Genomic DNA, 20,098 nt, shown 5'->3' on the forward strand with positions numbered 1-20,098 from the left:
TACAGGAACGAATCTGCAAACGTCTCACCGCGTATTCGCACAACGCGACCACTCCGTACGACACCCCGTTGCGCTCCGCCCCGGAGCAGGAAGCGGCACCTCCGGAAGCCGGCAGCGGAGGGCGGGAGGCGGCGCGGCGGAGGAGCTCAGCGAGCGGGAGGCCGCCGCCATGCCCGCCTTCCGGCAGGTCGGGGAGAAGCAGCTGCCGCAGGAGGTCGTCGTCATGGCGTGGTCCCCCAAGAGGGACCTCATCGCTCTGGCCAACAGGGCGGGAGAGGTGAGCGCGCCGCTGGGAGGCGGGGCAGCCCGCCGTCCCTGCCGTGCGCCGCAGTGAGGGCTCAGCGCCGCGCTGCCCACGGGGCCGGTAGGGAGAGCGGACGGCGGGAGCGGTGCGGGCTGCGGCGTAGTTCCGTTCAAGTCGCAGCAGCGTTTTATCGAGCTTTCTAACATTGTCACTCGCTCCAGTTTTAGTTTCCATACTGATTTATGGCATCGTGGAATGATTCAGGTTGCAAAGCAACTTAAAATCTGTCCAGTTCCACAGGGTTCTCCCCCAGCAGCTCGGGCTGCCCGGGGCACATCCAGCCTGGCCTTGAACACCTCCAAGGGTTGAGCACCCACAGCGTCTGGGCAGCCCGAGCCGGTGCCTCAGCACCTCCAAGGAAAACATTTCTGCCTGAAATCTGACCGAAATCTCCCGTTTTACTTTAAAGCTGTTACCCCTGTCTTATCGCTACGCTCTTTTGAGTCCCTTCCCATCTTTTTGTTGGCCAGTACAGGTCGGTTTCAGTGAGGTTTCCCCATAGCCTTCTCCAGGCTGAACATGCAGAGTTCCTTCAGCCTTTCTTCACAGGAGAGGAGGTGCTCCAGCCCTCTGTGTGGCCCTCCTCTGGACCTGCTACAGCAGCTTTATGCCTTTATTGTGCTTAAGCTCTATGGGGCTGAGCAGAGGGATAAGCCCCTCCTTCTTCCTGCTACCACCCCTCTGTTAATGAAGCTTGGGGTACAATTGACATTCTGGGCTGCAAGTGTGTGCTGGCTGGTCCAGCTTTTCATCCGCTATCACCCAGATCCTTCTCTGCAGGACTGCTCTCAAGTTCTTCCAGTCTGTATGCATATCTGGGATTGTTGTGACCCAAGTGCAGCACTCTGCACTTGGCCTTATTGAGTTCACTAATGATATTCTCATTGCCTGTGTCAATGATATTCTAAAACTTCATAGCTTTTTCCTTCCCAGAACTGCTGCATGTGATCATGCATGCTGAAAGACTTGTACTTTCAGGCTGTCCTTGCTGGAGAGGGGTGGGTAATCCCTGTTGGTTACAGGCTTCTAGGTTTATACAAGGTACAGTTTGTTCCTCTGTATTGCTCTACAGTAAACAGTGTGGTGGTCTCTTAAACCGTGTAGGAGTGGAATGTCTGCTAGGAGAAGGAGTTATTAAATAATAGTAGAAGTTACTAAAGAATTGTGAGAAGTTGCATCTTGAATTGATTTATGATGATTTTAATGGTTTTATTTAAAACACTGTTTTTATTTTTCTGTCTTAAATGCGTTTGCTTTGTAGGTTTTACTTCATCGGCTTGCAAACTTTCAACGAGTTTGGAGTTTGCCTCCAAATGAAAATACAGGAAAAGAAGTGACTGCTCTTGCTTGGAGGCCAGATGGCAAAAGTAATGTCAAGTATATGCTATGACTTACTGCAAAGCAATCCTACTGGAAGTCAGTGAAGTGATGTGTGATGATGTGGTGATGATACCTTTTGTCTGGGAGGGAAACTTTAAGTAGACTGTATTTGAAGAAAAGGATGGGTTAATTATATGTATGTTTATTAAAAATAATTGGCAAAGTTGCACTGTTGAAAGCAATTGCAAGAAATAATTGCAAGGTGAACTTACACCCAAAACACTGCTTTTCAAGTTGTAGCAAAGTTTCCTGTTCTTAACTAAGCAGAATATTTTTGTATGAAATACAGAATTTACCTGAAGAATAGAAAGAAGTTGTCTGAACAGGACTGTGTTAGAAGTGCTTGCGTTTGATTCAGCATGTAAATACACAATTGTGGGTTTGGGCTTTTGACTTAAACATATCACTTAAAACTATGATGGGACCAACAACCCTCATTCTAATATGCAGGTTTCAAGTGAGAATTGGGAAGTAGTGGAAATGGGCTAAAGGAAAATACAGTGTAGTGACTGTGAAGGTGCATTCCTTTCTAGTTCAGTATAAAGTACAACGTTTTGCATGTTGGTTATTTATACATTTTACTCATCTTTTTCTAGTTTTGGCCTTTGGCCTTAGTGATACCAAGCGGATTATTCTGTGTGATGTAGAAAGGCCTGAAAGCTTGCACTCCTTCTCAGTGAACTTGTCTATTACTTATATGCATTGGATGGAAGTAACTGCAGAGAGCAGGTGGGTCTGAAAAACAGCAAGTAAATTATGGGCTATGTGGCACTAACTTATTAATTATGTATGTTTTGCATGTAATAGGAAGTAAAAATAATATTTTTTAATATTTTGGAATTGTGTTGTCTTTCTGCTTTATCTTAACCAAAGGGAAAATTTTAACAGGCACTTCTCATGTGCTTCTTTCCAGTGCTGAAATCTTAGTCTCGTGGTTCTTTAGGTTATTAGGCACAATATTTCAGCATTTAAATGTTAACTTGTGCATCCTATCTTCTGATCCAGCTAACTTTGACACCGAATAATTGTAATAATGTTATTGCGATCATCTATTTTGTTGGAAAAAGTTTTATAGTTAAATCTTTCTTCACTTGTGCTTTCAAGACCTTCAGTTTGGCATTTATATCTTTTCTCAGCCTTAACTCGATATGGCACCTGAATGTGCTGACATTCTGCCATGGGAGCGCTTGCATTAGGAAATCAGATTTCTTGCAGAGACTGTGAGCTCTGACACAGAATTCTCAGTCACGTTTGTGAGGCTGGGGGATGTTGTGGTCCCTCCTTCTGTGGTCTTACAAAGACCTGTGATAGGCAGTCCAAGATAATAACTAAAACGTTTATTTAAAAATGAGTGTAAGTAATTTAAAAAATTGGGTAAGTCTGGCAGGTGCTTCCCACTACGTTTCCCCAGAATGGAAATCTTAAAATATCAAGAAAACCACTGTATTGTAAGTAACTCTAGCATTCCTCTGATGGGGACAGACATGTGGGGCATCTAACCTCCAGGCACGTGTAAAGTGTGCTATTAAGGACTGTAGTTGGCTCTTCTTCGTACTGTAACACGTGTCTTTGTAGTGAAGCTTTGCTGAGGTGCAGGTAGGTTAGCTGCAGGGTTGTATAGATTTTAAAGAGAAAGCCTCCATTGGTGACAGATAATGGGTGATTCAGTAGCAAGGTACTGGGCCAGCAAATACAAACTTTACTTGGTGGAAATAACCATAAAGATTATCAGGTTTTTTTTTATTAATTTAGTTTTTAGATATATTTAAGATTACTATCTGATATTTGTATCCATTTTATGTACATGACGTTGAGTGTGTACTGGTAACTTTAAAGTCAGTAATTCTCTTTTCCTCTATTTTAACAGTTTGAGTAGCTAAGACAATGTCATTTCTTTTTCAGCATTCTCACTTCCTTCTACAACGCAGAGGATGAGGCAAATCTCATTTTGCCTAAATTACCAGCACTACCAAAAAAGTAAGCATTAAACTAGAAAGCCTGGGAAGACTTGCACTAATTGTTGTTTTTGTTATGTCTTCACTACTCTACTGGTGCTTTCAGTTAGATGCCTGCCTAATTCAACTTTGTTGTTTTTTTTTCTTTTTTAGTTATAGTACCACTGCGAAAATTTTCAGGTAAGGAACTGACTTTTTTTTTTTAGTTTCTTTTTAGGGGTTTACGTGATTTGTTGTTGGTTTTTTTTTTTTTAGGGGGTTTCATAGAATCATAGAATGGCCTGGGTTGAAAAGGACCACAATTATCATCCCCCAACCCCCTGCTATGTGCAGGGTCGCCAACCACCTGACCAGGCTGCCCAGAGCCACATCCAGCCTGGCCTTGAATGCCTCCAGGGATGGGGCATCCACAACCTCCTTGGGCAACCTGTTCCAGTGTGTCACCACCCTCTAAGTTTCTTTCTTTGTTTTCTGCTATTGAGACAAAGGAGCTAAAAAGCATCCATATCTTTTATATTTTCAGTGAAGAAAAGTCAGATGAGATTATGAAGCTTCTGGGTGATGTGAGGTAAATTCTGTTTGTGTGTTCTTTTGTTTCTTTATTTTTTGGCTTTAAAATAACAAAGAAACTTACTTTAAAGTTATTCATAATCTGTTTTAATGGTTCTGGAGAAAGTATGCAATGTTTCTTTTTTTCGTATATGAAGATAAAGTTCACTGAATATACTAAAAAAAAAATTATGTCTCCATCAGTTTACATCTTTTCTCCCTGGCTTAAAGGGATTGTCAGGCACCTTACAATCTGCTGCTGTTGATGTTATACCTTCTTTTCCTTGGAAGATTTCTTGAGTCACACTTAAAGGCTATCTTGTATGGATTACTTAAGCTGGTCTCAGTGGCACCGTGAATGCTTTAAAATAAGCATCTCATATTAGGAAACATGAGGAGCACCTGGAGGATGTATAGTCTAGTAGACTGAGAGTGGTTTGTGACACAGCAGGCAATCTCCCTGTGCAAAGTGTGATGTTTCAAATGTAGACAAAAAGTGAGAGATCATAGAAAAGCATTTTTCCAAGTCATTGTATAGCGAAGTTGATTTTGGTAAGTGATCAGAAGAACACAGATCTGTTTCTCCCTGATCCTACTTTTTTAAACAGGGTTTCTGTCTCTTTTGCTGTTGTTGTCTGTGGCTGTTCTTTGCTGCTGTATCTTTTATGTTTTTATTTCTGCTGAGGTTTTACTGAGGAGGCCCACCGAGTGGCAGTGACAGACTTACTCGGCATGTAATTAGGATAAATACAGGGGAAATGAAAAAGTGGCTTTATAAGAATGCTTTGCAGCCTGTACTGGTAGGTGGGCTGCTGCTGTAAACTGTTAGTTTTTTTCACAGGTCTCCAGTTAGTGAAAAAGGACTTCTGTGCCTAAACTTGGTGTTAATTTTTTTTTCCTTCATTCAGCAGTTTGCTATATGATTTTGTTTCCTGCAAGTGTTAGACCCAGTTCTCATCAATCAAGTCCAAGCTACTAATATTTTTCACTTAGTTTTTAAATTTCTTGGATTGTAGGCGACAGCACAGTATTTGTTTTAGTGGTTTTCTAGAGAATCTTTTAGTAAAAGGAATGGAAATTAAGAATTATTTTTATCTGCATTAAAAACTGACTTCAGATAGCTTAGGAAAAAAGTTGTCAGTTTATTTTCATGTGCTCATCAGCACGTGTTCTTCTGTTCTTATAGGCTTAATGCTCTTGTCCTTGGTGGCAGCTCAGGGTTTGTTGAAATTTATGCTTATGGAATGTTCAAGATTGCTACAGTAACTGGGGTATGTTTATTTCTGTATTTTTTTTTCTTCAGCATATACCAAAATACAGCTGAATTGAATGAAATAATGCATCTGTGGGTTTATGTGTAACTGAAACTGGGTTGCTGAAATTTTACAGAAAGGAATAACTATTTCTTTGGGTAGGGTTGTGTGGTTATTGCTGGAAAGACATTCCAACTTAACTGGTGATTTTAACATTTTGTTTGAAAAGAAACTGAGCTCAATGCTAATCCATGGTGAAAGGGGTAAATATTTTCTTGAACAAAATTCCCCTTGGTTTTTAAATGTCATTGAACACAGCCTGCTTTGCATGTGAATGTGTTACAACAGTAAATACGTATGGAAAAAATTCAATATTTCATTAACATTTAAACTGGAATCCTTCAGGTGGCAGGTTCTTGTCGTGGACTCTGTTTATCCAGTGATCTGAAATCACTGTCGGTTATTACAGAAATACAAGACTCTCCTGACAGTGAAGCAGAGATAACTTATTTTCAGGCAAGTAAAGTAATTTTAAAATGTTCTTTCTTTTATTTACTCTCACCTAACTTTATCACCTTCCTGTTATTTGTAGGAAAAACTTGTATGATTGTTCTCAGCCTTTCTGAAGTGCACCCTGGCTTAGCTTTTGGATTTGTTACATTGGCTTGCAGTCTCACAGCTGAGACTGACTGTAATGCTCTGAGGCGTTCTGAGAAAATATTACTTCAAATATAACATTTATTCAATTACAGTTACTTCGTTTGTCTTCATTCTGAACACAAAGGTGTAGCAGCCGTGCTGTTCATCATCCATTCTACCCAGAACAGTCATCCTGCAAACTATTACTGTTAGAACTCCAAAATTAGAACCGTTCTCAAGAGCTTTTATTGATAGATTAAAATACTAATTGCCCTGTTTTCTTCTTAAAATCAACTTAAAGAAAATGAGAAATAGTAAGTTTCTCTGTGGGTCCTCTCCATCTGTGTTTTTATTTCAATAACCCGAAACTGTTTAAAAAACAAATGATCTGTTAACTGTTCTGTTTGTTATAGCTGGACACCAGTCTGTTATCAAGTTATTTACCTGAGGTAACTCGAATGGCCCGGAAGTTTACTCACATTTCAACACTGTTACAGGTATGGTTTCGTTATGACATCTTAATATCTCAAGTCCTAGAGCCTTCTATATTCTTACAGGAAGTAAAATTTTCCTAGTAGGAAACTTCTGTTGGTTTTAAGTAAATGTGGAGCTCTAGCTTGAAAAGTTGATTAGAAATTTCATATGATGCCTGTAATATATATCTTCCCTTTGTGTTACAACATCCAGTTATTTAATATGTATTGAAGGAGAAAAAAGGGAGTAAGGCTAATCTTAGTGCCTGTATTGCAGTATATAAACTTGTCACTGACGTGCATGTGTGAGGCGTGGGAAGAAATACTGATGCAGATGGACTCACGGCTAACAAAATTTGTACAGGTATTGTAGTATGAACTGCTCTTTTCTGTAGTAGGTCTGCTGTTCATGTTAACTACACAGTACATTATCTTAGTGCTGTTTATGTAAGGCCTCCAGCAAACAGTCTCTAAGTTCAGAGACAAACTGCTGTGATGCTGCAGATATCTGAGCACAGTCGAGTGTGATTGCATTGTGATACTCCTTTATTTTGTTTACTCCTTACTATTTGAAAGTGATATTTTTCAGCTTGCACAGCTATTGAACAATTGCTTTCTGTTTAAGGTTGTGTTCTTTCTACTTCAGTCACTGATGAACTGTCTACTGTAAATGTTGAGCAGCAGCCCATCACCATTTGCAGCTTAACTCAATGGAGCATATATATCAGATCATATATTTGCATATATTTTGTGTGCGTGGCTGGCAGTTAATTGAATCAAGTAATTAATGTATTTATTTTTAACATAGATTCTTGATGATGGAAAGTGCTTAGAATTTTTACTGAGTATTACAACTGAAAATAATTGAAAATACTGACCTTGAATCATTGAATTGAGTTGAATTGAATTTCAAAAGATCTGTAGTCTGATTTCAGCATTCAAGAGTAAGGGTGGGTTTTGTAATGTACTTTATTTGAGGTATCTGTGACGTTATTTGGTAGGCTGAATGTAACCTCTTTACCAATCTATTTCAATCATTTTGGCTGACAGGAAAAGAATACAACCACTTCTGTTCAGGATGAGTTTATGCAGCTGTTGTTATGGGGCAAAGCAAGGTAGCTACTGTTGTTTTATCTGAGTATGCGTTTGCATTTGATACTAAAATACAAAATGAAAGCATGTTTGGTTTTCTCTTCCCTGTCCCTTTTTAGTCTGGAACTGCAGGCATTATTAATGAACCAACTGACAGTAAAGGTACGTTCATATTATTTAACATCTTAGAATTATACATTTCAGTAACTTTTAATTGCTGTGCATTTACATTAAGAAAACATTATTATGTGTTTATATTTCTTTTTTAACAGGGCTTAAAAAAGCTCGGTCAGTCCATAGAGTCCTCCTATTCCAGTATACAAAAATTGGTTATAAGTCATTTGCAGAGGTACGTCATAAAATGTCCAATAAATTTTAGATTAAGTGGCATGTTATGTACTTTGCTAAAAGATGGGGTGCAGTATCAGTGGTTCTTTATATATAGATTTTTTGTATGGTATGTGGTAATACACCATGTACTGATTTACTCGTGGGTGATGGAGAGCTCGTATTTTGAGCAGTCTCCATTGTGTATAAGCTAAATATCACTGCTTGGTATTTTTATAGGAAATGTTCTCCATCACTGTGTGGTGGTTAAGATTATAAAGACAATATTTGCTTTTCTGCGAATACTTTCTTAGCTCTTACATTCCAGGTGATTTTATAAAGTTCTCCACTTTGCCCGTTGTAAGATCAAAATCTGGTGCACTGTGAAGCACAGTTATCAAACGGGGACTAAAAGATTGGTTCTTTGCTTTACTCTCCTAGTGGCTCAGAAGCACTCTTATACTACTTAAGTGAGTTGAAAGGGATGGCTTTATGGAAACAAAAATACGAGTCTCTGGGATTAGATGCATCTGGAATTGAAGGTACAGTAGCATGTGTCCTACTTAACTACACTTATTTCATTTTTGCAAGCATGATATCAATGGCTTGCTCTCTTGACAGAGGCTACTACTGCTGTTGGTTCTTTCATCCTGAAAGCAAATGAGCTGCTTCAGTAAGTATAAAGTCTGAGGAATTTTAAAAACTTGGCTTTTGAGAAAGCATGTGGCTTGGGAGTAAGGAAAGATGGCAGGGTGTGGCTCCTCTGTTGGTGATGAGCTCTTGTCTTGCTGCACCTCAGAGGCTTGTATGCCAACAAGAATCTTAGAGGGAGGGATGCATTTGGCATTTTTAAGAAGTTGATAATACTTACATATCTGTCTATAACAGAAATAGAACTTAAACCTGCAACAGCTTGTGACATCTGGTAATTTGTTGTTACTGATTGTTTCTTCTGCAGAGTTATTGACAGTAGTATGAAAAACTTCAAAGCATTTTTTCGATGGCTGTACGTTGGTAAGCTTGATGATGTAGTAAATATTTGGTATCTGTTTTGTAAATGCCAAAATGCCAACAATTAATTATGCCAGTCTTAGTTATATCCATCTGTTTATTACTGCCATAGATATTTTCTGCAGTTTAGTAGGGTAAGTGAAGCTTAATTTCAGTCCCAATTCATAATTGTTCTTTTCAGATTCTTCAGCTTCTGACAAATTAATCCTTCTTATATTATTGACAGTGCCATATTATATAGCAATGAAAAATTAGGAATATTAAGAAAAAGATAAACATCAGTATCTTTTTTTTTCTCCTCAGCTATGTTGAGGATGTCAGAAGATCATGTGCTTCCAGAGCTGAACAAGGTAGTAATAACATTTTCTTATTAATGGTGGTATATTTTCTTTTCTGCTTGACTTACAGAGCAAGATTAAAAACGTATTTTTTGTTCCAAAACTTAAAGAATGTGCCTGTGACGTTTCTTTGGGAAAGCTGATGCCTGCACATTCACACAAACGCCTCAGTGTACTGTCTTGCATATATAACTTTTACTGTTTTCTTTTAATAGTGCAGCACATATGAGCCTAGTTCTCTATGAAATATGCGTATGGTGACTCTTTACATGCCCTAGATGATGAAGTTAACAGGAATCAGATTGTAACATCTTTACCTGAGAGAAGAAATAAATAACACCTGCATCTGATCTGCAGTCACCACCACAATGGGTGCATCAGCTGATGTGCTGTAGGGCAGATGGAGATATCCAAAGGGAAATAGGCTGCAAGAATGAACTGATAGGGACCTCCTGAGATTCAGCAGGAACAAATACAAAATTGTTCCCAGGGAAGAATCTGCAGCAGCACAGCCCTGGTTAGCTGGGGAGGAGGTCAGCCTGTGGATGTTGGTGGAAGCAAACTGGGCATGAGCCAGCAGTGGGCTCTGGCAACAAAGGGCAGTGTAGAGGAACCAGGGTTATTCTAACAGGATTATGACCAAGAGAAATGATAACCTTCCTTACTTAGGACTAGTCAGATCATTTTTGGAATACCTTCTCCAGTTTGAGGCCCTTCTGTATGAGACAAATATGAATAAACTGGTGCGATTTCAGCAGAGAGTCTGCAAGCTGGCAAAGGGTTTCAGTACTTGTCCTGTGAGCAACAATGAATTGGTCTTGTTCAGCCTATAGAATGTTCATTCTGTGCTCATTTAGGTGTAATTCTCAAACTTTGTTTCCCCTTGCTCCATTTTTTTATGTTTTTTGTTTTAGATGACTCAAAAAGATATCACGTTTGTTGCAGATTTTCTTACTGAGCACTTCAATGAGGTAAGTAATCCTAATGGTGGTACTTGGTTACTGTGTTTTTGCTGCTAGTAATTGAATAGGAAAAATTTTAAGTAAAATAATTCCATCATCTTTTTGTGCCTTATTTCTTAGTCAGTTTGGGTTTCAATTTTGGTTTTGTTTGCATTGTTATTATTTTTTTTTCCAGGCACCAGAACTTTACAATCGCAAAGGAAAATACTTCAATGTGGAGAGGGTTGGCCAGGTAAAGAACTAGAGAATATATGGAAGGAGGGAGTAAGAGAGAAAATCATGAGAAAGCTTTTAAAGTTGTGCCCATTTTTCTTCTCTATCCCTTCTGCTATGTGTTGTGCATTCCAGTCACAGTAAAAGGAAGTTATTGTCAATATTTTCTTTGTTATTAGAAAAAGAAAATATTAGAACATTTTATAGTTTTCCTTACATATGCAGTATTTTAGGAAAAGGGTGAAATGTGTTTACAGCCAGCAGTAGTAGTGTAAAATTAAAATCTGCACATTGTCTTTATGTTGTTACTCACTGGATTTCTAAATGTTTGTGTTCAAGTATTGTTTGAAAATCAGTTCCACATGGAAGTGGTACTGTATGATATTAAACAATAGTTGATTTCTTATTTATTTCTAGGAGGAGTGGAATGTTATATTTTAAATGTAGACATGTTATATTTAGAAGGAACTAAACTTGTTTAACTTGTGAGAGACAGTGTAGGGCTTGGACTAGATAATCTCGAGAAGTCCAGTGGAACCTTTATAATTCTGTGATTATATATTGTTGGAAGTGAATTCTAATGTTACTTATTTTTAATTTGCAGACTTATAAAATGTCTGTTTCTTATCTAGTACTTGAAAGATGAAGATGAAGACCTTGTTTCACCACCTAATACAGAAGGAAACCAGTGGTTTCACTTTCTCAAAAATAGTACTCATGTTAAAGGTAATGTGTGCTTGAGTAAAACTGAATCTGAGGTATGTGGAGAACTTAACATAAGAGTAATCCTTTTTCTTTTTTTTTTGTGATCAGAAGTTAGTTTCATGATGCTCATCTGGGCGGAATAATATAAATGGCCCTTAACTTCCCCTCTGAACCATGTGCTCTAGGCCTGTGAGCAGCTTACTGGCCCACTGTCACTCCACTGTCACTTCAGTAGTAGTATAGTCTATTTTTTTATGGAGTTATAAGCATTTTTTTTTAAAATGAGCTTTATATGTTTGCAGAAAGCCCACTTTTGTTTCCCTACTATCCTGAGAAATCACTGCATTTTGTCAAAAGGCAAATGGAAGAGGTCATTGATCAGTGTTTACAAAAACCAGCTGTAAGTTCAATTTATATAGCTTTCTTCTAGATGGTAGTCATGCTTAGCAAGGCCTGGAATTTTAATTGAATGCCTACAATGTAGCTGGCAGCATGCATTCCAGCTTAACCACTACTGAGTGTCTTAAACTCAATGGAGGATTTTTTTTGTTTTGTGTGTTCTGTGCATTCTGTTTACCCTGTGCATTGATGAGAGCTATTTTAACATTAAGTAACTCGGTATATGCATTACAGATCAGATAGCTGATTAGTTGATGGTATGTTAGTCTGTATCTTCTGAAGAAATACGAACTACATGCATTAAGTGACAGTGTTCGTATTAGAGATGGTTAGTTCAGTATAAATATTTGTGGACTTTTCTTTCAAACACACTTGGATTTTATTCTTTTTATGTATTTATTGATTTAGTTTTTTTAAGAAGGAATATATCATGAACAGCTTGCTTTTTCTTTGCTCTTTTTATTCTATTTGTTAGGATGTGATTGGAAAGTCAGTGCATCAAGCATTCTGTGTGTCTCTCTACAAGACTTCCCGTAGGTATGTTTTTAACATTATTTCTGGAGTGCAGTTGCACAAAATTATAATAGTATTTTGACACTCGTTTTGTTTTTCCTTTTCAGTGAAGATTCCTCACCTCAGTTATTTAAACTGCCGTTTCTGTAAGTATGCTGTTATTTCTTGTTGTATGTCACTCACCTGTTCTTAAAATATGGTGTGACTTTTTCCTGTTTCCTCACCTAACATTACAGGTGGAATGACAAAACATCCAACGTACATTACGTTCTCTTTACCATATTAGAAAGTTCTATTTCTAAAATACACATTTTGAGGAGACATACAGATACTTCCAGGTAAGAAAAAAGGGGGGAAGGAGAATGGTTTGTGAGACTTATCGTATGTATAGAGACAGTTGCAACTTGATTTTTTTTCTGCAAAAACAGAGATTGAAGGACTCTGAGCACAGTCCTTGTGGGGTACTAGAGAATTCATCAAAGTGGAAGGCATTGGGAGGTGCAATGGGAAACTACAGTAGGAATTCATATTTTATTAAACTCAAAAAATCTGATCAAAACATCCAGGATGTTTGTAGGCTCAGGAGAAAAAAGTCAGGTTTCCTTCGCTTTGCTCCTCACAGAATTACTCTTTGTGAACTAAGAAAACTTGTAGAGAATCAGGCTTACAATGTTGATTTGTCTTGCTGAAAATACTGTTAACTCCTTATAGCCTGTGATTTAAAACACTAGGGAAAAATGGGATGGGTGGACAGCTGGGTTCAACAAATACATCTCTTTGGGATATCATTTTTGCACTTTTGGGAATTTCTCTACCTAAGGTGCAGTGCACTGACATGACCTAGGTGTGTAGAACAACAAAAGTTTCAACATAAAATAGTGATTTTTATAATGTATGTTGTTTAAATTGAGGAGACGGTGAGCTATGACAGGGTGAGAATTTTTAGAACATTTTTACTGCTGGAGGGAACATGTGATGGAAATACCTTCTGTGTTTCCAGTTGATTGCTTCTGAAGACAAAATTGTAGCCTTGTGGTGTAGTTTCTATTGTATTTCCTTTCTCACTGGTATCTTCATAGAATCATAGAATGGCCTGGGTTGAAAAGGACCACAATGATCATCTAGTTTCAACCCCCCTGCTGTGTGCAGGGTCACCAATCACCAGACCAGGCTGCCGAGAGCCACATCCAGCCTGGCCTTGAAAGCCTCCAGGGATGGGGCATCCTCAACTTCCTTGGGCAACCTGTTACAATGCATCACCACCCTCTGTGTGAAAAATTTCCTGATAAATCTTAGGTAGTACTGACTCATTTTCTGTAGATGCAAGTAATGAGTGACTTAATGGACTTGAAACTAGGACAATTGAGCTGAGAGTTCAACAAAGAACTGTATCCCACAACCCAGAAGGACTTTCTCATTTGGCTCCTTCAGTCACATTTTGCTTGAGAGGCAAGAGAAATCAAAAGGTTTCTGTCCACTTGTTGCATCATCTGGGGATGTAGTCATGTACTTTGTAAAGCAGATGGGCTTACACCATTCTGTACTGCAGTTGCCCTTTGAGATTTTGAATTTTCTACAGATGGAAAAAAAATGTCACCAAAATAGTGATTTCTGTCCTTCAGGTCTATTGGTAACGGAATTGTTGCAGTAGAGTTTGGAAACTTCTTGAACAACAGTATAAATGAGAGCTCAGACTCCAGGTCAGTATGTTGAGTTGATTCTTCTTCCAGGGATGCAGATTGTGAAATCGAAGAACATGTTTTTGAGTGTTCATTTTACTTGAAGTTAACTTCCCTAGCATTAAGATTTGGCTTTTATATTCCGAATTAGCACTTCAAATGCTGCAGTAGCTTGTAGTTCCCAAGTGAGTCGGGCCGTAAGGCACAGTACAGGGGTGAAGTTGTAGGATTGTGGGAATCTTACCACAGAGCCATTTAGGCTTGCAAAGACTTTCACTATCACAAAGTCCAATCATCAACCAGACGTACCGAGTCCCATCACTGAAACCTGTCCCTTAGTGCCATGACTGCACGTCTCCTAAATCATCACGTGATACAGACTCCACCACTTCACCATTGTAAAGCTTCACCACCCTCTCCATGAAGAAGTTCTTCCCGATGTCTACTTTAATCTCTCTGGTGCAGCTGGAGACTGTTGAGTTATTTTGCACTTAAGGTCAAGTAAGCATTTTAGTTTTCTGATCAAAAAGTTGAACCTTGGTACATGTGTAGAGTTAGTTGGAAACAACTTTTTCTTGTATCAGTAATCTTGAAATAAGATAGAGCGACATCTGACATTCCTGAAGGAAGAAATCTCAGAAGTCATGGCAGAGTAAGTTTATGCTTTTAATTTAGAAAGGCCCGAAGTGCTGATGGCCCTCAACATCACCAACTGTTTCCTAATTTTCCTTGGCATTTGTGTTAATTGCTCTTTACATTTCAACTGAAATGGGAAGAAATAAGATTCTTATTGTTTTGTTCTTCAGTGTCATTTATGTTACAGGAGTTTTTAGCAGTCCTAAAGAGTCTCAGTTGCACAACTGACCTTTTCATTGTTTACAGTAAAACTCACTGTTAACTAATGAATACTACCTAACTTCAGTGCTGTGCAGCATAGAAATATTTTTGTTCTATGGTCACTTTTATTCCTTGTTGCTTCCTAATATATAGGTACTGGTTTATTTCCAATAGGTGCTACAGTTGTTTAGATGCACATTTTTATGATGATGAAACTGTAACTGTAGTTCTGAAGGAGAGCGTGGAACAAGAGGGGAAGGAGAGAATCTTGGCCCAGCTGCCTTTGTCTTCAGTATACACAAATGAGGATCAAGAAATGGAATTCATCTGGGATTCTACTAAAAGGTGGGAACAGGCAATATTAAAAACAAGCTCAAACCAGTCTTGGCCACTGTAACAGGGAATTGCATAGAGCTCTTGTAAGTGGTAGTGAAGAGATACATTGATCAAAGGTCACGGAGGTCACTTCTGTGTAAGGGTAGACATTGCCTCCAGAGCTTTGTTCTTGCAAAGGAGGGATTTGAAGGAATGTCAACATCATCTTCCTGCCACAGCTGTTACCTGGGACAAGACAGGAATCATACAACTCCATTCTGTCCTGTTGTAATCTCTTGCAGCACTTGAAACGTGCTGTGTCTGCACAGTTTTATCCTCTCTTCTAGAGTATCTGGAGTATATGGAGTTACGATTTTAAATGCTTGTCTACTTGTTGCATATGGTGTAGTAAAATCTAGACACACAAAAAAAAAAAAGCCAAAAAAAAAAACCCCCAAACTTGGGACTGACTGGGATTTATTTTTGTTTTAGTACTGAAATTTTCTTACGTTTTGTGCATCATTTCTTGCAGATTGGCTGAGCAAAGTGATGAGATAGCAACACGTACTGTCTTCTTGGACAACCAGTGGAGAGTGCTGGAGAATATGAAAGCTCAGTATGTTGCTGTAAATGGTATTAGAAAAGTTTCCTGTGTGGTAAGTGCATATCTGTGAATACATCGGGTGGAGGGGGAAGGAAATGTTCCATAGCTAGGGAGAAAGATAGTCTGTAAACCTCATAAAGTTAACAGAAAAAAAAGTCTCGGTTATCATCATTTAATTTCTTACAAATTGATTATCTTCCCAGAATCTATTATCAATTTGTCAGAATACAGTCATGCCTGTCTCATTACATAACCTGGAAAAAATTTAATAGCAATTAATAGATAGACTTGTTTTACTTTACAGTCTGCAGAGCAATAAAACAATTGCCAATTTCCACAGTACCTTCATTTTGAAGATAAAGGCTATTTTCAGAGCTATTGGGCAATACATAATTTGGTATCTGTGTTCTTTTTTGATTACTTATTAATCAAGACTTCTTAATGTTTCCATAGCTAAGTTCAAATCTTCGTCATGTGAGAGTGTTTGAGATGGATGTAGAGGATGATGGAGAAGTTGAAGAAGAGGAGGAAGAAGAAACTACTCAGATAGCAGCTGGGGAACCTGAAGAGCTGAGTTGCTCTGTGGATAACCAAGATAATGTGTGTGGTGCATCAGCTGAAGAACTACCTGATGAAACTGAAGAAAATGAGTCAAACCTGGGTCTTTGACACAGGTTTTCCCTGGTAAAGGGCGAAGACTGAAATCTAACTTCTGGTTACTGAAATGATGTTTCCCATACCTACTCTGTAGCGTTAACATGCTGTGGGTTCTGTATTACTTCTTAACAAAGACCAACTATGTTCTAGAATATACAAGCTTGAACTTTTTTTCTTGGCACAGTGATTTGATAGGAACTGTTTCTTGGAGAGATTTTCTATTTGCAGTTTTTTGTAGGTGGAGGAAAAATACTAACTGAAGTTTTATGGTTAACCTAATCAGTCCTGAATACTGTTCTGAAGATAAAATGAGTATGTATGTGAAAACAACAAAACCCTAATTTTTGAAAACCAAAACCTCCCCTTGTTAGACTTCATGTTCTGCTAAGAGGTGCAGAAACTTCTTGTATAGTTACACTTCAATGTGTGTATAGAGAACAACAGGCTTGCAGATCAGCATAAAAATAGCTGGACACGAAAAGTTAGCTACTGTTACTTAAATACTTTTAAAAAGCTATTCTGATAAAAATCTGCCTCCTCAGTAATACAGTATTTGTTCAATCTGTGCAGTTCTTTAGTTCTGAGTACAATGTGTGTGTTTTGTCAGAAACCTCAGCCTGCCTACTGCGTGTGAAATTGCTCCTGTATTTTTCCTCCTGCTGTTTGTTTTTTTTTGTTTGTTTTTTGTTGTTTTTTTTTTGTAATAAGAAGTTAAAAGAGAATATTTTTTTAATGTGATGTGGCATTGTGTGTCTTGTACAGGCTTCAGAAGGAATATGTTGCTAATTTATATATTGTTGTAGGAGTGGTGCGGTGCTAGCACTGAAAGCTAGGGATGGAGTCTGGAAATCAAACATCTTTTCTTGTTGCCTAGTAGCTGGCTTGAGCCCTTAACTGTACATCTTTTTAATGAACAGTGCTGCTAAATGCATGATCTTCATTTTGGAACAGTGTGTGTATTTTTTATTTCTAAAAACGATCCAGGTCTTACATGTGTGCTCCATTCTGTATTTCAAAACCAAATCAGTCTTCTCAAACTGCTGTTTGGTATTGCAAAAATCAGGTGTTAGACTCATCCTCTTGTTTTGAAATATGCCATTTTTAAGTTAAGTTTTTATTTTTTAGTGTACTTTTTGAGATTTTTAGTTTGTTTGAGAGAGACTTGTTTGTAACTGTCCTAGAAAGCTGCTGGCTGTTCAGTGCCCTCATCTAACAAATGGTTGAAGGCACAAAGAAGGTGTGGCACAGGAGGGGCAGGAATGCCTATTCAGGTGTGCCATGCATCTTCTACGTACATCAGTTATTCTTGATGAGAAATTGCTGCAACTACCAAACCAATTCAAGTCAAGCTTGGCCTTAAAGTTCTCCTGGAAACTCTTGCCTTTGAATTTGCTTTAAGAATTGTTACGCTGGAGTGCTTGGAAACAATTGTTCTGCTACGTTTTCTGCTAAGTAGCTTTGGTCTACCAGCATATGAAAATGTGATCTGCCCTGCCCACAGTTGTTTCTGAATTTGTGTTAATAACAGCTGTGTCCTATTTCCCAGGGCAAGGACGTGTTCTTTAGAAATCTCTCTGGGCTTATTCTGTGGGCCGTTCTAGTCTTGTCTTGGATGTGCTTGCATGAATGATAACTTTGTTTCTGGATTGAAAAAGTATGTACACACTTTCTGCTTTTACCAGCAATATGGTACAAATGTACCAGTTTAGTCAGTGCTTCTGAATGTTTTGCTGCTTCCTTCTGTCAAACTTTGTCTTAGTTTTACTATCTTTTTTATAATAGTAAATGCATCAGCAATGTGCTTATGCATTTTCCTTTTCAAAGGGAAACGTTTGATCTAGTTTTTGAGGATTTTGGTGGTGTCTGGACCTGGTGGGACTCGCTTGTCACTCTTCTTCATCCCTTTTTTTTTTTTTAATGCTAACTGAATGGTTTTTCAGCCTTTTTCTGCTGCAAATGAGTTCTTATTCTTTTTTGATAGTATTGTAGTATGTATATATATATATTCTCAGTATATATATATTCTCAGCTGTGCTCCCATAGTCTGCTCTTCATAATATTAATCTTTAGATCCATTAAGGGTCAGCTACTGCTGCTGATTTTCTTAAGTCTGCTTCTTTTGCATGTGTGGTGTTTGACTACTTAAAAGATTTCTTCCATCTTCCATTTTTCTGCCATTTGGCTTGTGCAGCCCCCTTCAGTCTGTGCCTTTTCTGCCTGATCTCTGCCTGATGTGCAGCTTTCTGCATTGCCAAGTTTCTCTTGCACTCTCAGCACTTTGTGCTGCTTTGCTTCACAATCCATGCATGGCATGATCTGTTTGTGGCACTGTTGCCTCCCACTTCCATGGATTTGATTGCTCAGTCACATCTGGCTTCATATGTGACCACTTGAGCTTTTCACACAGACAGGAAGTACGTAGAGAAATACTGAATACAGACTTGATTTAGTTAACTAATTCTTTTATGCAGACCAGGAAAGAGAGTGTATTTCTGTAGCATTATCTGCACTTGTTCCTATTGTTTCTTATTTTGAAAAAACAAGGGTTTTGCTTGTTTAAGACAGTATGTAAGCTTCAACAAAATGGAAAAGCCATGTAGGTAAGCACTCAAGTTCTACAGTAAGTTTCTGTAGTCACAGTTGGCTCATGTGTTATTGCGTTCTCTTGCTACCTGAAATGAGCAATTGCTTTTGCAGCTGACTCATTTCATGCTTTAGGTGCGTTAGGTGAAGAGCCAGCTTAACTTGTGTCATGAAGCAAAGTCATAAGGTCTAAACAGTCTAAGAATGACATTTTGGAGAGGGGAAGAAAGACTTCAGCAATCCATTCATAAGGAGATGCATATGAATGAAGAGAGCGTTTGAGTTTTCATAGCCTGAGCTTCAAGGAAGGAGAGGCAAAGTGACATAATGATCTCTGAGCAAAATGCCGCCGTGGAACAAGGGGGAAAAAAAACGACAACAACAAAACAAAAAACCAGAAAACAACAACAAAAAAAAACCACCACAAAACTCTGGAAGAAAAAGAAATGCCATTTGTAGGTGAATAAAGTGCTTTCAGCTGTACCTTCAGGTTGAACGATAGAGCTGCTAGCAAATCAGTTAGTAAATGATCGGTGCCAAGCAAAGCCTAGGGTAGAAGTTACAATGGGATATAAATATGTGGGTGTTGTGGCATTCTTTGCCCAGGGGGTATTATACAGCTACTGCTTCTACCCGGCTGTCTTATAACTGTGCAAATGATGTAATCATGCCTGCTACTGTGAATCAGAAGACCTTGGGTGGTCTTTTTGTTTGTTTTTGTTTTTGCAGTTCCCACAATTAAATTGGTAGATAAAGAATCCTATCAGTTTTCCTTCTTACATATCTAAGAACCCTACCTGCTAGGGTGAGTCTATCCTAGCAAAAAAGAAAAAAAAAAAAACACAAAAAAAACTGCTTAGGACCTACTGTAGGAAGTACGAGACCCTATTTTTAAGTCTGCAGTGCTTTTGTGTGTTGTGTCATGTGTTGGAGTTCTTTTAGTACATCACTGAGTCAGTTCTGCCAATTTGCTTGGCTGAAAAATCTTTGATTTTCTGCAGCCTGGAGAGCTGCCCACATGAGAAGGTGAGAGGTGCAAGGTATTCCCTGAACCGACCAGTAAAGCATCACAATACCAAAAATAAAAAGCCCACTCTACCTTTCTCGCTTTAGCAATTCTTTGACAGATTTAGAGCCACATCTGTTTTGCCCTGTGTCCCTCTTAAATGAGTCACTACAACAGCCTGATTTTGCTCTTTTCGGTTGCCAAGTTGGTTCATGTATAAATTCTGTGATGAACGCTTGCCCTGAGGTGCAATCACTCTTTATCATTCTCTTAGTGATTAAAATCATTCTCTTAAACAACCACT

The 20,098-nt window shown here is 38.5% G+C and overlaps 1 protein-coding gene across 1 annotated transcript; it reads left to right on the forward strand.

Moving 5' to 3' along the window:
- Positions 1 to 82: 82 nt before the first annotated feature.
- ANAPC4 (anaphase promoting complex subunit 4) lies at positions 83 to 19,546 on the forward strand. Its single transcript, XM_052682424.1, has 28 exons — positions 83 to 277; positions 1,566 to 1,671; positions 2,281 to 2,413; positions 3,587 to 3,661; positions 3,793 to 3,819; positions 4,163 to 4,207; positions 5,375 to 5,459; positions 5,847 to 5,957; positions 6,494 to 6,577; positions 6,831 to 6,917; positions 7,604 to 7,668; positions 7,765 to 7,807; positions 7,918 to 7,994; positions 8,414 to 8,514; positions 8,594 to 8,645; positions 8,931 to 8,986; positions 9,287 to 9,333; positions 10,236 to 10,292; positions 10,459 to 10,515; positions 11,129 to 11,222; positions 11,504 to 11,601; positions 12,076 to 12,137; positions 12,221 to 12,259; positions 12,350 to 12,451; positions 13,736 to 13,813; positions 14,804 to 14,974; positions 15,477 to 15,600; positions 16,002 to 19,546. The coding sequence occupies exons 1-28, from the start codon at positions 170 to 172 to the stop codon at positions 16,215 to 16,217; spliced, it is 2,400 nt and encodes a 799-aa protein (XP_052538384.1). The 5' UTR covers positions 83 to 169; the 3' UTR covers positions 16,218 to 19,546.
- The last annotated feature ends 552 nt before the right edge of the window (positions 19,547 to 20,098 follow it).

This window comes from Tympanuchus pallidicinctus, unplaced genomic scaffold, assembly GCF_026119805.1.
Source record: "Tympanuchus pallidicinctus isolate F22 unplaced genomic scaffold, pur_lepc_1.0 scaffold2, whole genome shotgun sequence".
Taxonomy (NCBI): domain Eukaryota; kingdom Metazoa; phylum Chordata; class Aves; order Galliformes; family Phasianidae; genus Tympanuchus; species Tympanuchus pallidicinctus.